Source organism: Rhinoderma darwinii, chromosome 2 (genome assembly GCF_050947455.1).
Source record: "Rhinoderma darwinii isolate aRhiDar2 chromosome 2, aRhiDar2.hap1, whole genome shotgun sequence".
Lineage (NCBI taxonomy): Eukaryota > Metazoa > Chordata > Amphibia > Anura > Rhinodermatidae > Rhinoderma > Rhinoderma darwinii.
In genome coordinates, this window is record NC_134688.1 from 338450213 (window position 1) to 338468020 (window position 17808).

At 42.2% G+C, this 17808-nt stretch overlaps 1 protein-coding gene across 2 annotated transcripts in view; it reads right to left on the minus strand.

Moving 5' to 3' along the window:
• The window catches only part of LOC142741272 (C4b-binding protein alpha chain-like), a 51269-nt gene that overhangs the window by 28163 nt on the left and 5298 nt on the right, over positions 1-17808 (minus strand). For both annotated transcript variants that reach the window (XM_075850667.1, XM_075850666.1), the window contains exon 2: positions 15503-15688. In XM_075850667.1, coding sequence (XP_075706782.1) covers positions 15503-15688 — 186 coding nt within the window. The remainder of the gene's footprint in view (positions 1-15502; positions 15689-17808) is intronic.

Below are 17808 nucleotides of genomic sequence, written 5' to 3' on the forward strand. Positions count from 1 at the left end.
AGCTCTTAATTTTTCGACAATGTATTCAGGAAGTGGCCCAGGATGCAGCGTGGACCGTGAATGGGTTCTAGAGAAAGTTGCGGGACCCAGAGGTGGGACCCGCCACTATCTGACATTTATGGCATATCCTGTGGACATGTCATAAATATCCATAATGGGCAAACCCCTTAAGGGCATGGCCCCACGTGGCGGTTTTCTTCCGCAACTGTCCGCATCAATGGCGATGCAGATTCTGTGGCGGATCTGCCCAAAATGTGCAGTAAATTGATGCGGACTGGCCGCTGCGTATTGAGGTGAAAGTACTTCCCTTCTCTCTATTCAGTGCAGGATAGAAAGAAGGGACAGCACTTTCCCTAGTGAAAGTAAAAGAATTTCATACTTACCGGCCGTTGTCTTGGTGACGCGTACCTCTTTCGGCATCCAGCCCGACCTCCCTGGATGACGCGGCAGTCCATGTGACTGCTGCAGCCTGTGATTGGCTGCAGCCGTCACTTAGACTGAAACGTCATCCTGGGAAGCCGGACTGGAGAAAGAAGCAGGGAGTTCTCGGTAAGTATGAACTTCTTTTTTTTTTTACACGTTCATGTATATTGTGATCGGTAGTCACTGTCCAGGGTGCTGAAACAGTTACTGACGATCGTTTAACTCTTTCAGCACCCTGGAAGGTGACTATTTACTGACGTCGCCTAGCAACGCTCCCATAATTACGGGTGCACACACATAGTCACCCGTAATTATGGGAGCCCCATTGACTTCCTCAGTCTGGCTGTAGACCTAGAAATACATAGGTCCAGCCAGAATGAAGAAATGTCATGTTAAAAAACCAATACGCATCCGCAGCACACATAACATGTACATGACATCTGCGGACTTCATTGCAGAATTTAGAATCTCCATTGAAGTCAATAGAGAACTTCCGCAATGAGTCCGCAACCAGTCCGCCACAGGTCCGCAACATCCATTGTATGCTGCGGACACAAAATTCCGCACCGCAGCCTATGCTCCGCAGCGGAATTTTCCGCCTCGTCTAAACGAAGCCTACTAAAAAGAAGTGGAAGGCAATGGAGAAACGGGTCCGCTGCGGATTAACGCTGCGGAGTGTCCGCAGCGGAATTCCAGAGCAATTCCGCCACGTGGGGCTTTGCCCTTAACGACCGTGTCTTAACCTACATATGAAAATGATGATCATTATCACCTGTTTGGTATAATTGGTTAATCATACACCTGACTATAATCCTGCAAAATCCAAGACTTTGTGCAAGTGTATCTAGAAGAATTGATGCTGTTTTGAAGGCAAAGAATGGTCACAACAAATATTGATTTGACTTCGATTTCTCTTCTGTTCATTTACTTTGTATTTTGTTAGTTGATAAAAGACTATTTAATTTCAATAAATTTTTATTTGAATTTTCCAACACAAAACATAACACGTATGCAAAGACCTCTAAACATTTCGAGATCTGTCAATGTTACATGTATATATAAACAAGAAAATTATAAAAAATTATAAAGAATAAACAAACAAGAAATAAACAATGCCTCCATGTATGGATTATCCCACTACACCACATTCCTGTTGTTTTATTTGAAATGTTTAGAATTTAACCACCGTTCCCATAACTTTCTAGTACGGAGATAAGTCTGAGCTTGTGATAGTACTGATGTTTCATAATGACAGTTCAAATTTACCCTCCTTATGACTTCAGCTATGGTAGGAGACTTAGGGGACTTCCATGCTTGAGCTATAGTTAGTCTAGTCGCAATTAGAGTGTGATAAATGACCAATCTCTTGTCTGGTGGGATGTCTTCAAGCAAGATATCTAGTACTGCTAAAGAAGGATTAGGTTTAACCGTTAAGTCTGATACCTCTGAAATTAGATTAAATGTCTTGCTCCATAAAGAAGCTATCATAGGACACGACCACCACATATGTAGTAGAGATCCCCTTGCGCCGCATCCCCTCCAACACAATCTGGAGGACCCCTGATAAATATGTCCCATCCTAGTAGGAGTAAGATACCACCTTAAATGAATTTTCTTCATTAATTCCGTGTGATTCACACATTTGGACATTTTAGATGACCATGTAGAAGCTTTAATCCATTGTTCTATAGGGTAAGAAGTCCCCAATTCTCCCTCCCATTTCTCCATATACCTTGCTTTCCCTTTTTCCCCCACCTTAAGAATAAGATCATAACTACACGCCGTGCCTTTACAATTACCTGACCTTGCCCACACAAATTTGTGGAAGGCCCCAGCTTTCTCTGGAGCCCTTGGAAATTGTACCGATTGCATTAGATGTCGTATTTGAAGATATTGCAAAAAATATCTAGACGAGATGTTATATGTGCTTGCTAAATTTTCAAATGATTTAAACATGTCTCTTTCAAAAAAGTCAGAAAACCACTCAATTCCCACTTCCCGCCATGGGGTAATTGATAGGTGAGGGAGACAGATTTCAATAATTTGGATTGGGATTTGAGTCTTTGGTACATGAATCCATTTTTCTTTACATACATATGCCCTCCAAACCTGTAGAGAATCTGACATCGACCGCAAAGGCATAGGAGGTATTTTAGCCCCTAGGTAAGCAGCTACCATGAAATGCTTCATTACTAAGGAGGGGAACATTGCATCTTCTAATTGAGCCCATAAAGGTTGTTCTGAAGAAGCCCAACTTGGTCTCATCTGATCCATTATGGCCGCTATATTATATGCTTTTAAATTTGGGACTCCCAATCCTCCATATTTTCCCCTTTTAAACAATATCAATTTTGCCACTCTTGCTCTCTTGTTATTCCATATGAATTTCATAAGTACCGTTTGTAATCGTGACAGCAACGAGGACGATATTATGTAAGGTATTGTCCTGCAATAATATAGATATTTGGGAAGAAGTAGCATTTTTACTATATTAATCCTGGCCATCCACGTTAGCTGGAATTCATCCAATCTGTTACACTCCTTTGTTATTTGGGATAGGAGATTTGTGTAATTTATGTTCATAACCATGGATGGGTCAGGAGTCAGTAGGATACCCAGGTATGGAAGACCATCGTTTGCCCAAGTAAAATTGAAGCTCGCGAGAAGTGGTTTTAATAATGGAGGGATATGAATGGGCATTAACATGGATTTTGATACATTCAATTTATAGTATGACATCTCCGAATAACAATCTATAATCCTGGTTATTTCTGCTAATGAAGACATAGGTGACTGACAAATAAGGACCACATCATCCGCGTATAGACCAATTTTGTGTTCTCTTCCCCCTACTGTAATACCTGAAATATGTGGTGATGTTCTAATCATTTCCGCAAAAGGTTCCATACATAAATCAAAAATTAAAGGAGAAAGCGGGCATCCTTGGCGAGTGCCGTTGCTTATCAAAAATGTTTTGGACAAGAATCCAGATGTGTATACCAGAGCTGATGGAGTGGAGTATAAGGATAGGACTGCCTGTTTTATAAATGAGTGGAAGCCGAATTTATCCAAAACAGCTTCTAAAAAACGCCAATGTACCCGGTCAAATGCCTTTTCCGCATCTAATGAAAGGACTACCGTGGGTTCTGATGAGTCATAAGCTATCTGAATCAGGTCTAATAATCTTCTGGTACCATCCCTGGCCTGACGTCCCTTCACAAACCCTACCTGATCCAAGGATACCAAGGAGGGTAAACATTCATTAATCCGCATTGCTAATAGTTTTGAAAAAATTTTGATATCACTATTTAGCAGTGAAATTGGCCGAAAATTCTCAGGTCTATCCATCATTTTGCCTGGTTTAGGGAGAGTTATCAATATTGCCTGCAGCATTTCCGATGGGGGATACTGTTTGGTCGCTATCTCATTAAATATCTTAGTCATATATGGAAGAAGTACTTCTTCAAATATTTTGAAGTATTCATTAGGGAGTCCATCCGGACCCGGAGCTTTATTTAATTTTAACCCTTTCATTACCTTTTTAAGTTCAGCTTCCGCAATTGGCTCATTTAAGTTACCAATCTGTGTTTCAGATAGTTGTGGGAGGTTAATTTCAGATAAGAACTCTTTAATTGAGTCCGATGTAACCTGGGGTAAAGAAGAGTCTTCTTTTAAGTTATATAGTCGGCTATAATAGTCTGCGAAGGAATCTGCAATCTTCTGGGGATCGTATACCTTTTTTCCATTTGGAAGGGATAAATATTGGATTTTTGATTTTGCTGTCTGTACTTTTACCCTTTTCGCTAAAATTTTACCAGGTCTATCCCCTTGTGTATAAAAATTCATTTTGAGGCGTGTCAAATTTTTATCATATTGAAATAGGTTCAGAACTTGAAGTTTATCCCTCAAATCTCGAAGGATTTCCCCTGTACCCTTTGTAGGGTTAGCTTTCATCACAGATTCATTGACCTTAATTGCTGTTAATATTGCATCCATTTCTTTATTTCTATCTCGTTTTGCCCTAGCCGCCTGTTGAATGAACAAACCTCTTACAAAAGCTTTATGAGTACACCACACCATTCCTGGCGTAGCGGAGGGAGCGTTTAGTTTAAAGAACTCAAGTAATGCTGTCCGTATCCTTTCCTGATTTATCTGAGATTTCAAAAGGAATTTGTTTAATTTCCACGGGGCTCTAGGGGGTAGACAGTATTTTGCCTTCAGGGTTAAGGATATAGGGGCATGATCCGACCAGGTAATAACCCCTATGTCAGTTTTTTCCGAGTTTAAGAGAATCTCCCTATCTACTAGGAAAAAATCTATTCGGGAGTACGCTGTATGAGGTGCCGAGAAGAAAGTGAAGTCTTTTTCAGATGCGTGTTGGTAACGCCATACATCATGCAAGTATTCCCCTGATATCAGAGATTCTATTTCCATTCCTTTGCCTCTCTCTGGGTTCGATCTATCCAATCTATTATACATAACAGTATTAAAATCCCCACAGATTAGTAAACCTCCCTGTTGCATTGCTTTAGCTTTAGTAAGAATTTTAGTAATAAACGGAATTTGTCGGTTATTAGGTACATATAAAGAAACAATAGTATACATAACCGAATCCAATTTGCATACCAGAATCACATATCTACCCTGGGGGTCTATGGAAGACGTAATTTTTTCAAACACTACCGAGTTTTTAATTGCGATAGTAACCCCTACTGTTTTCACATTATTTGTGGCTGAAATAATATTTGGAAATTTAGGGTGTTTAAGAAGATGAACATCTTTGGTGCGTAAATGTGACTCTTGAATGCATATTACATCCCCTCTAGAGTCATTTGCTTCCTTCCAAAACATAGAACGCTTATACGGTGAGTTCAAACCATGAACATTAATTGATACAAACTTAAGACCCATTATAGTTGAATAAGGATTCCTCAAGTACAGCAGTAATCTTAGTAGTGGGGAGGCCGAAAAATAACCAAAACACAACGCAATCTACATTGTAGAAACCAATCGCCGTCTGAACTAACGGCTTGTTAAAGTAACCCAACAGCATGTTATTTCCCTCTTTCAGGGAAAAAAAATAGGAGCTAACAACAGTAGGACCTGCCTTCCTTAAATAGGTATGAACTACCTCCACAATCTATCAACGGGCATACCTAAGACATTTGAAGCTCTTATACAGTTAGCACAATATATTTAGACATATATCCATCTATCAATCTCCCGTTCTTTTTCTGGACCGGCTACCTTGTTCCGACCACAGTGGAGTGATTACTTCTGGACGCAAGTCTTCTCTACGACGAGGACTCTGTAGTGGTGACGCATTTATCAGTCCCCATTCTTGCAGTATTGTTTTCGCTGCCTCCGGAGAATTACACACATGTACATTCCCATTCTTGGAAATTATGAGTTTCACTGGAAATCCCCATTTGTATAGGATTCCTTTTTCTCGTAAAATTTTGGTGAGTGGCATGTATTCTCTACGCTTTAGCATAGTAGCTGCTGACAAGTCAGGATAAATCGCAATTTCCTTGAAACGATCTGGCAATTCTGGAGAATTTTTCAGAGTACGCAGGAACTCCTCTTTTATGTGGTAAAAATGAATCCTAGCGATGGAATCTCTCGGGAGGTGTGGCGCGATATGCCTCGGCTTAGGAATACGATGAATCCTATCTATAGTCATATCCAAGTTTGTTTTTTGAGGTAACACCACCGCCAGGAGATCTGTTAGGTATATAGAGAGTTGGTCCGGGGTCACCGATTCCGGAATACCCCTAATTCGAATATTGTTCCTGCGTGATCTATCTTCAAGATCCAACACTTTATTAGATAACCTCTGTACTTCCTCCTCTAGCGATGAATTTGCGTCTATTAGCAAATTATGCGATTTAGCAAAGGATTCGAATTTATGTTCAATATGGTCTGTTCGAGATGCTATGGCAAGAATGTCAGTTTTCAATTCTCCTAAAATGTTTTTGATGTCTGACTGCAGAGAATCCCTCAAAGAGTTCAATACTTTTTTAATTGTGTTCTCCGATACTGGCTGTATGTCTGAATCCTCTCCCATGTCGATGTTTAGTGATTCTGCTCTGGAGGAAGATGCAGGGGACAGTGGAGGTAACGATAATCGCCTCTTTGCTCCTTCCTTCCTGGAAGGAGAAGTAGCAAAAAACTCTGTGAGTTTAGTAGGTTTGGATTTCTGATCCTTTTTTTTAGTAGTGCCTCCCATTGGGAACTATGTGTGCTGGTTATATAAAGATATAAACGACTCCTCTCTGTCTGTTGCAGACCGTCAGATTTTGAGGCTGGAGGCCTGCCTATTACACTTTACTTGCAGTGATGTAAAGGAGGGGGGAGAAGAGGGAAAATGGCGCCTGTTCCCTCCAAAACTTTATGTTCACCGTTCTCTTCTATATGTACTCTTGTTTCAGAGTAAAGATGATAAGATGCAGAGATATATATGGAAAGGAAGGGAAAGGAAGGTTTGTCAGTCTATGTTGTCACCCTTCAGCTTAGGGCAGATTTCTAGGACATACCTCCTTAGATCAGGTTGCACGGGATGCACAAGATGGCGGATCTTCTCCCTCGACCTGTTCTCCTCCTCTCTGCACCTCTCCCCCTGGATTTGCCAACAGCCGTGTTACTCCCCACTACGTGTGCCTCGGCCTCTCCTACTTGTTGCTGTAGGCTGTGAGCACTCAGCCGCTGCTTTTATAACACAGCTCGAGCACAGGCCCTCGCACCTCGTGACACCGCTCCGCCGTTGCAATGGAGCTCAGCGCCGAACCCGCTCCGTTCTGCGTCCTGTCCCACACCTCCAGTCGTTCCCTGTTCGCCAGACGTCCTCACACTCCGGGAGAGAGAAGTATATACTTAATTTTTGGTTTATTTCTGCCGCTTCTGAGCTTCTTATCCACGGAGCTCCCGGTCACACGTCCGTCCTCATGCAGGTCCCAGCCACGCCCCCCTGATAAAAGACTATTAAGGGTATGTTCACACGGCAGCGTTCGTTACGGCTGAAATTACGGTGCTGTTTTCAGGAGAAAACAGCACCGTAATTTCAGCCGTAATGGCATGTGCAGGCGCTTTTTGCTGCGTCCATTACAGACGGAATTGGAGCTGTTTTTCCATGGAGTCCATTGAAAATGGCTCCATTTACGTCTGAAGAAGTGACAGGCACTTCTTTGACGCGGGCGTCTTTTTTACGCGCCGCCTTTTGACAGCGGCGCGTAAAAAAAATGACCGTCGGCACAGAACATCGTAAGACCCATTCTAATGAATCGCATTTTTGGACGTAATTCGGGGCTAAAACGCCCAAATTACGTCCGTAAATAGTGTGTGTGAACACAGCCTTAGGGCAGATTCACACGCAGATTCACACGCAGCGTTTTGCGCGCGCAAAAACCATTTGACAGCTGCGTGTGTCATCCGTGTCTGATGCGCGGCTGCGTGATTTTCGCGCAGCCGCCATCATAGAAATGAGGCTAGTCGACGGCCGTCACTGTCCAAGGTGCTGAAAGAGCTAACTCTTTCAGCACCCTCGACAGTGAATGCCGAACACAATATCGCAAAACCTGTAGAAAAAAAAGAAAAAGTTCGTACTTACCGAGAACTTCCCGGCCGTTGCCTTGGTGACGTGTCCTTGGTGACGCGTCCTTGGTGACGCGCCTCTCTTGACATCGGGCCCCACCTCCCTGGATGACGCGCCAGTCCATGTGACCGCTGCAGCCTGTGTTTGGCCTGTGATTGGCTGGAGCTGTCACTTGGACTTAATTGTCATCCCGGGAGGTCAGACTGGAGGAAGAAGCCGGGAGTTAGCGGTAAGTCAGAACTTCGTTTTTTTTCTACAGGTTCATGTATATTGGGATCGGAAGTCACGGTCCATGGTGCTGAAACAGTTTAACTCTTTCAGCACCATGGACAGTGACTATCTCCTGACGTCGCGTACCGATAATTTTTTTGCCGGGTTCGGCCAAAACGAGTTCGGCCGAACCCGGTGAAGTTCGGTTCGCTTGTCCGGCTTCGCTCATCGCAAAGACACTCCGCTTGGATGTTCGGAAACAGAAAAGCACGTGGTGCTTTTCTGTTTTCATTCATCCTTTTCACTGCTGTTGCGCGAATCATGCTCGTCCCACGGAAGTGCTTCCGTGTGGTGCGCGTGGTTTTCACGCACCCATTGACTTCAATGGGTGCGTGATGCGCGAAATACACAGAGTTATTGAACCTGTCGCGCTTTTTGCGCAGCAGACAAACGCTGCGCAAAAAGCACGGACTGTCTGTAGTGCCCCATAGACTTGTATTGGTCCATGCGTGCCGCGTGAAAACCACGCGGCCCGCACGGACCGAATACACGCTCGTGTGAATCCCCCCTTATACTACTTTTTGAAAGCATTCTTACTTTGCAGATTTTTGCACAACTGTATAAAACTTTCGCTCAGTACCACTTATTTTTTGATACAATATGGAAGCCCAACATGTTCTGAGAAAAACAAGACCAAATACATGCAGGTTGAAAAAAATAATAGAACAACAATTTGCTTTTAAATTGGCAAATGGCTAAAACTTGAGAATGTGCCTGATCAGGAAGTTGTGGGGGGGGGGGGGGGACTTCTGATCAGGAAGTAGATAAATGCATGCAAAAAACACCATGTGGGAGATTTATTAAGAACGGCGTTTCATATGACAGTCTTAATATTTAAGTAGCAGGTGTAAGATGTGCCTAAGAGGCTCATACATCTCTGGCTGCCTGAAAGGGAAATCTGTGGTTAGCTATGAGCTGGCGTAGATTTCCACTATTATTTACGCCAGTTTCTGACGTAAATGAAAGTAAATTTGTTGAGCTGCGATAAGCCATCCCCTTTTTTCTAAGCCCCACCCACTTTCCAGAAGAAATGCAGAAATGCATAAAAAGTCGTGATTTTTTTTCTCGCAAATTGCGACTTTTGATGCATTTGCGACTTTTCGACACCTTTTTACACTATAAAACTGGCATAGAAAAGTTAACAAACATGCCTTGTTAGTGACGTTTTGTAAATGCGGTTTTCCTGGTGTTTTGGAAGTTCTATATAGAAGCCTTATGCAGGAAAATGCCACAATAAGACAATCAAAGAGACGAAGATTAACAGGAGGGACCAGGGGGACACCAGATTTACCATAATTTATGCCAGAAATTGGTGTCAATTATGGCACAAATCTTGTCTACACATAGCAGTCATACAGTCGTTTTTAATTGCTGGCCCACAGACAGCCAGAGATGCGCCTCTTAACCTGTTTCCCGCACCACGACGTAATAGCACGTTGTAGTGCAGGTGGTGATGTTTGGATTGGGCTCATCTGCTGAGCGCGCTTTGTACGCACCAGGTGCCAGCTGTTTATTACAACTGACACCCGAGAGTAACGGTCAGGAACACAGATCACGCTGTTCCTGGCCTTTTAACCCCTTAGATGCTGCGTACAATCACGATCGCAGCATCTAAGACATTAGAAAGATGGGGAACAACCCTCTTATAGCTCATCGGCACCAGGTGCCGATGGTTGTCATGGCAGCCCGGGGGCCTAATGAATGCCCTCAGGTCTGCCTTTCTGGCAGGGCTTAACAGGAGACTGGAAAAATCACAATATACTGCAATACATATTGCAGTGTATTGTACCAGCAATCTAACGATCGCTGGTTCAAGTCCCCTAGCGGGACTAAAAACTGTGTAAAAAAAAATGTATTCAAGTTTTTAGTAGTGTAAAATTAAAAAGTCTAATGTAGCCCAAAATGGTTCCAATAGAAACTACAGCTCGCCCTGCAAAAAAATAAGCCCTCATACCGCTCAATCGACAGAAAAATAAAACAGTTATGGCTCTTAGAATGTGTCAACAATACACAAATTTTATTTTTAACAACTAGTTTCTTCCTTGTGAAAGTAGTAAAATATAAAAAAATATATCAATTTGGTATCGTCGTAATTGTATTGACCGGTACAATAAAGTCAACATGCTATTTTTACTGTATGATAAAAGCCGTAAAAACAAAACCTCTCAAAAGATTGAGGAATCGCTGTTTTTTTCCTCTTCCACCCCGCAAGTAATTTTTTTCCAGTTTTACAATACATTGTATGGTACAATAAATGGTGCAGTGAAAAACTACAACTCGTCCCGCAAAAAACAAGCCCTCATATGGCTTTATCAATGAAAAAGAAAAAAGTCAATGGGGCCATGCACACTTCAGTTTTTTTGATGGTCCGTTGCTCCGTTCCGTTCCAAAGTAGAGCATGTCCTACTTTGGTCCGAGAATACGTGACCGTGAGAGCCATGCAAGTCAATGGGGCCGTCAAAAAAACTGAAGGCACATGGAAGGCATCCGTGTGCCGTCCGTGTGTGACGGAGCCATTGCCTAGCAACCGCCGGGCGGGCAGAAAAACATTACAAAAATATTAAACTAATCGGCAGCCACTTGTCTCTATCAATCACTGATAGAAAAAAGAGGCTGCTGATTAAAAATTAAATAAAAAGCATTTCATACGTACCCAGTCGTTGTCTTGGTGACGAGTCCCTCTTCTTCCTCCAGTCCGACCTTTTCTGACGCTGCAGCCTGTGATTGGCTGCAGAGGCGGTCACGTGGGATGAAGCGTCATCCCTGGAGGCCGGCATTCTGACGTCATCATGACGTGCGTGACCGCCGCTGCAGCCAGTCACAGGCTGACATGGATGAAACGTCATCGCTGGAGGCCAGACAGGAGGAATGTAAGTATGAACTTATTTTTTTATTACATTAAAATTGTATTTTCCGCGCGCCGAGCATGGTACTGTCAAGGTTGCTGAAAGAGTTACCGCCGATCAGTGCAGCCCATTAACTCTTTCAGCACCCTGGACAGTACCATGCTCGGCGCACTGAAACGGAAACACGGAGTGCACACGGAAATCACACGGCCGCTAAAACGGGTTCACGGACCCGTCAAAAGCGGCCGTGAAAACGGTGATGTAATTGTGCACAAGGCCTAACATTCAGTACATTGATTTAGCATGAAGTCCCCTACAGAAGGAAGAGAGTATGACTACAGGATTAGACTACACATGTTTTGTGTGTAGTCTGTTACTGCAAAGGCATTGGAGCTGTAGACAGAAAACGGTACAAGATTTTTAATCAAGACAACAAAAAAACAATAACACCATGCCAACGTGTTTGAAGACCTAGCTCCGACATAATACCTCTAACTAGACTATTTTATATATCAAAACAACTGTTAGACAATAGCGGACATAAATATAAATTTTACTTTAGGGTTCCCTATTTGTTTTACTCTCTCTCTCACACACACACACACACGCGCACACACACACATAAAACGATAAAACACAGTAATAATAATAAGAAAGTTTTTAAATATAATAGTGGAGCATCTGCCACAAAAAACAATTCAAAAATTACTATAATAGATAAAAATGTAATAAAAGTTATATCTATTTAACCGGCATGAGAATAAAAATCGATAAAGCACAAAATAAGTGCAGTATTAACGGGCTAAGGGTGGGATGCCCTTCTAAGCTGGGAAGCAAGAATCAGAGGCGTAGCTAGGTTCCCCTGCACCCGTGGCAAAGATTCAGCTTGGCGCCCACCCCCCCCCCCCAACTCTTTCCCGACATCTCCTTCCCACTCACCATGTTTGCTTTCTCAACCAATCAATGAGGTGTAACTTTTTTTTTCACTTTTATTTTAATGTAACTGAAGCATAAAGCCATTTCCGTTTTTGACGGAACAGTCGGGCTTTGCATTGATTTGGTCCGTGAAACAACAGACTGCACACGGAAGCCATGCGTGTGAGGTCCTTGATTCATGAAACCGTCATTAGCGGCAGTACAACGGCCGACGGAAGTGTGCATATAAACACACACACCTACACACACACACACACACACACACACACACACACACACACACTGTATATACACACACACTGTATACACACACGCTGTATACACACTGTATACACACACACTGTATACACACACATAAACACACACGCTGTGTATATATATATATATATATATATATATATATACACACACACACACACACACACACACACTGTATACACACACACTGTGTATACACACACACACTGTATATACACACACTGTATATATATACACACACACTGTATATACACACACACATACACACACACTGTATGTATGTATATTTTTATATATATATGTATATATATATATATATATATATATATATATACATATACACACACACTGTATATATATATATATATATATACAGTGAAGGAAATAAGTATTTGATCCCTTGCTGATTTTGTACGTTTGCCCACTGTCAAAGACATGAACAGTCTAGAATTTTTAGGCTAGGTTAATTTTACCAGTGAGAGATAGATTATATATATATAAAAAAAAAATAAGAAAATCACATTGTCAAAATTATATATATTTATTTGCATTGTGCACAGAGAAATAAGTATTTGATCCCTTTGGCAAACAAGACTTAATACTTGATGGCAAAACCCTTGTTGGCAAGCACAGCAGTCAGACGTTTTTTGTATTTAATGATGAGGTTTGCACACATGTTAGATGGAATTTTGGCCCACTCCTCTTTGCAGATCATCTGTAAATCATTAAGATTTCGAGGCTGTCGCTTGGCAACTCGGATCTTCTGCTCCCTCCATAAGTTTTCGATGGGATTAAGGTCTGGAGACTGGCTAGGCCCAGCCACGAGCCATTTTTAATGTCCTGGTGGAGGGAAGGAAGTTGTCACTCAGGATTTGACGGTACATGGCTCCATCCATTCTCCCATTGATGCAGTGAAGTAGTCCTGTGCCCTTAGCAGAGAAACACCCCCAAAACATAATGTTTCCACCTCCATGCTTGAAAGTGGGGACGGTGTTCTTTGGGTCATAGGCAGCATTTCTCTTCCTCCAAACACGGCGAGTTGAGTTAATGCCAAAGAGCTCAATTTTAGTCTCATCTAACCTCAGCACCTTCTCCCAATCACTCTCAGAATCATCCAGATGTTCATTTGCAAACTTCAGACGGGCCTGTACATCTGCCTTCTTGAGCAGGGGGACCTTGCGGGCACTGCAGGATTTTAATCCATTACGGCGTAATGTGTTACCAATGGTTTTCTTGGTGACTGTGGTCCCAGCTGTCTTGAGATCATTAACAAGTTCCCCCCGTGTAGTTTTCGGCTGAGCTCTCACCTTCCTCAGGATCAAGGATACCCCACGAGGTGAGATTTTGCATGGAGCCCCAGATCGATGTCGATTGACAGTCATTTTGTATGTCTTCCAATTTCTTACTATTGCACCAACAGTTGTCTCCTTGTCTCCTTTTATTTTTTTTTATATGATCTATCTCTCACTGGTAAAATTAACCTAGCCTCAAAATACTAGACTGTTCATGACTTTGACAGTGGGCAAACTTACAAAATCATCAAGGGATCAAATACTTATTTCCTCCACTGAATATATATATATATATATATATATATATATACACACACACACTGTATATACACACACACACACACACACACACACACACACACACCTCCACACACACACCTCCCCCTACTTGCACATACACAGCTGTACTTATCAGTCCGGAGCTCTGTGGAGGGATCTTCATGTTGAACGGAAGTGTGCATAAGGCATACAGTCAAATCCTTCCTCCCCACTAAAACAATTTATACAGAATCCCCACACCCCACACATAATATTTACAGTCAAATCCGCCCTCCCACACAAAAATGATTTATAAACACATGCACACCTACACACACACACAAACACACACACACACTGTATACACACATACTATATACACCCACACACTGTATATACACACACACACACTGTATACACACACTGTATACACACACACACACACACACACACACACACACACACACTGTATATACACACACTGTGTATATACACACACACACTGTATACACACACTGTATACACACTGACACAGCATATATACACACATGCACAAAGTATACACACACTGTATACACACACACACACACAGACACATACACACCTCCACACACACTGTATATATAGACACTGTATATATACACACACACACTGTATATACACACACACAATGTGTATATATATACACACACACACACACACTGTATATACACACACACACTCACACACATACACTATATATATATATATATATATATATATACACACACTGTATATACACACACCTCCACACACACACCTCCCCCTACTTGCACATACACAGCTGTACATATCAGGCCATAGCTCCGTGGAGGGATCTTCATGTTATGAGGGGGTCACACGTTGCAGGCGGGAGGAGAGCTGTGTGTAAGACTGCTCCTCCCCAGCCCTCTCTTCCTCCATCCTCTCTGCCTGTCTGCTAGCTGGGGCTGAACACTTCAATGGTGTTCTCCTCACAGGCAGAGTGTATGGGCGGCTGCATTATATGACATCACATGTGACGTATAATGCGGCCGCCCAGAGCACACACGCTCTGCCTGTGAAGGAGAACATCGTGCATTACATTTACACAGCTCCCACTCCTGTCCTATGCGCTGCCCATGGCACTAAATATCTATGGGGGTACCGGCCCGGAGGGCACATGCCTCCACTCCCCTGGTCGGCGCCCCCCCTTCCTTCCCTTGTAGTTGCGCCTGGGGCACATGCCCCGCCTGCCCCCCCCCTAGCTACGCCCCTGCATTACTTTGTACACTACTCTTATTGGTGGGACTCTCTCAGCACTGGGCAGAGCCCTGTTATGACAAACAGCAGTACAGTTCAGATGTGACTAAAGTACAGTACCTTGGATGTATGTGGGATAAGAGGAACAACATCAGCCTTATCATTTATCTGATTTTATGTTATCAAAAGCAATTTCTTAACATAATTAAAGATAATTGCTCAGACAATAATGAATAAGAGAATATAAATTTTGACACTGTACCAAGCATGAAATGATGCCATGCTTTTGGACAGGTCGTTTGAATGCCAAAACTGTTTGACTACCACTGATGACTCAGAAGAACAAGAATTGAATGGAATATATTTACTTTTACAGAAGACCTCCTGAAACGTTGACCACGTTCCGGTATTTTCACAGGTTGATACATTTCTTAAGGGGGGAATGTACTTATAAGTTGGTAAACAAGAATATGTGACACTGTCCCCTTCTTCATAGGACTCTTTCACAGAACTGGGCACAGCATATGTCAGATTTTCAGGCTTTGAGCAAACCCCTGTTTTAAGAAATAAGCAGACCAGTTCAGATGTGACTAAACCCATTTACTGTGAAAAAATATAAGTTAACTCACACATTTCTTCTTTTCCTTTTTATCTAGCATAAAGAAAGCAAAACCTGATTCCAAATACAGAAAGTCTTATTCCAGGTGAAAATTGTATAATAAGTATGATACCTTTATTGGCTAACCATAAAAGTTCTATATGCGGCTTTCAGAGCACACAGGCTCCTTCTTCAGGCAAGGTAACAAATGAATGACTGAGAAATAAAAAAAGCACAACATTTAAGATGTTACATAAAGACAATTAGTACATGAGGTGATACATAATTAAGATAAGCAGTGCCCATAAAACTGAGGTTATAGGGGTGATGACTTAGGAGTTAAGGCATCTGGAGTCAGTCTGATGGGGGATGTGATGTGTGTCCATGTAGTGGCTCATAAATCCTGGTGTTAGATTGAGGCCTTGTGCCAATGACTAGAATTTTATCATCATCTTGAATTCCCAAATTTTTCTTTCTCTGTTGTTTTTAAAATGACCCTTCAGATTTAGTACCTTTAAATCTGCCAAACTGTGATCAGGTCCAGAGAAGTGTTTTCCCACGGGTGTATCCAGATGCTTTTTTATTGTATGTCTGTGAAGATTCATCCTGGTTTGTAGTTTTTGTATTGTTTCCCCAATGTAGATTCCTTTATCTATGCACCTTGTACACAGTATCATGTACACTACATTGGAGGATGTACAGGAGAACGTGCCAGTGATTTTATGGTCCTGCTGCGTGTTTGGTATGTGGATGGCATTTAATGACAAGATGTTGGTACAGGTCTTGCACTTTCTACTGTTGCAAGGAAAGGTGCCAGTCTCTGATGGTGATGAGAGGGACTTCAAGATGATGAAAAATTTGGGAATTCACGATGATGATAAAATTCCAGTCATTGACACACATCACATCCCCCATCAGACTGACTCCAGATACCTTAACTCCTAAGTCATCACCCCTATAACCTCAGTTTTATGGCCCCGGCTTATCTTAATGATGTATCACCTCATGTACTAATTGTCTTTGTGAAACATCTTAAATGTTGTGCTTTTTTTATTTCTACGTCATTCATTTGTTAACTTGCCTGAAGAAGGGACCTCTGTGCTCTGAAAGCCGCATATAGAACTTTTATGGTTAGCCAATAAAGGTATCATACCTACTATACTTTTGTCTTTTTTGACACAAAAGTATTTAACATTTCATATTGTCTCTGGCTAACAGGGTACTACAGTATTTTTTACTGTACTAGGTTAAAATTGGAAATTCTGCTTTGAATGGCACAGTGTATGTGCTGGTCATGACAACATAATAACCAAGCAGCACTGTTATGGCACACTGCTGAGTTTGTATATGAAACTTCTTTTACTGGTGACCACTGATATTGTGCGTATTACTTGTATAGACAGCACGGTCACCGATACAGGAAGTCATTAAAGGGGTTTTCCCATCAAAGACATTTATGACATATCCACAGGATATGTCATAAATGTCAGATAGATGCGGCACACCTAGAACGGTGACCACTAAACCCTTTCTACTGCTCTGTGTTGTGGCTGAAGTGGATGATTTCGGACCATGAACTATGCAACCAGCATGACTCGCTGAGCTACTCTGTTTCTTTTACTCCCTTAGCAGTGAATGTCAGTTATGGAAGCAGCGTAGAATGGGATGGGAAAACCCCTTAAAAAGATGCAGAGTTACATTTCAAATTAATGCTTGAGGGAGGAGTTCTCATTTACTAGATTAGTTCTCTTTTACACTTTTTTTCTGCATTTAAAAATGCATGTAATAAACATGTAAGTAGGGTAAACATCAAGGTTAAATTATGTGCCTTTATTGATAGGCAGCCTGGGAATCTATGGAACGTGTGATCATGGGGACAAAGGAGGGGTACGGTTCTGTTGTGGGAGACCTCGCTGGACACAGTGCTGTCTACTATGCCATATACTATTCTACATGGGGAGGATAGTTAGGGCATCGGGCAGTGTTACCCCCGGGAGCAATTTTGAGGGAGGTCCCTATTACTCTAGTTCTGAAACCTCTGAGACATGCAAGAGCAACTATGTAGACGCATGACTC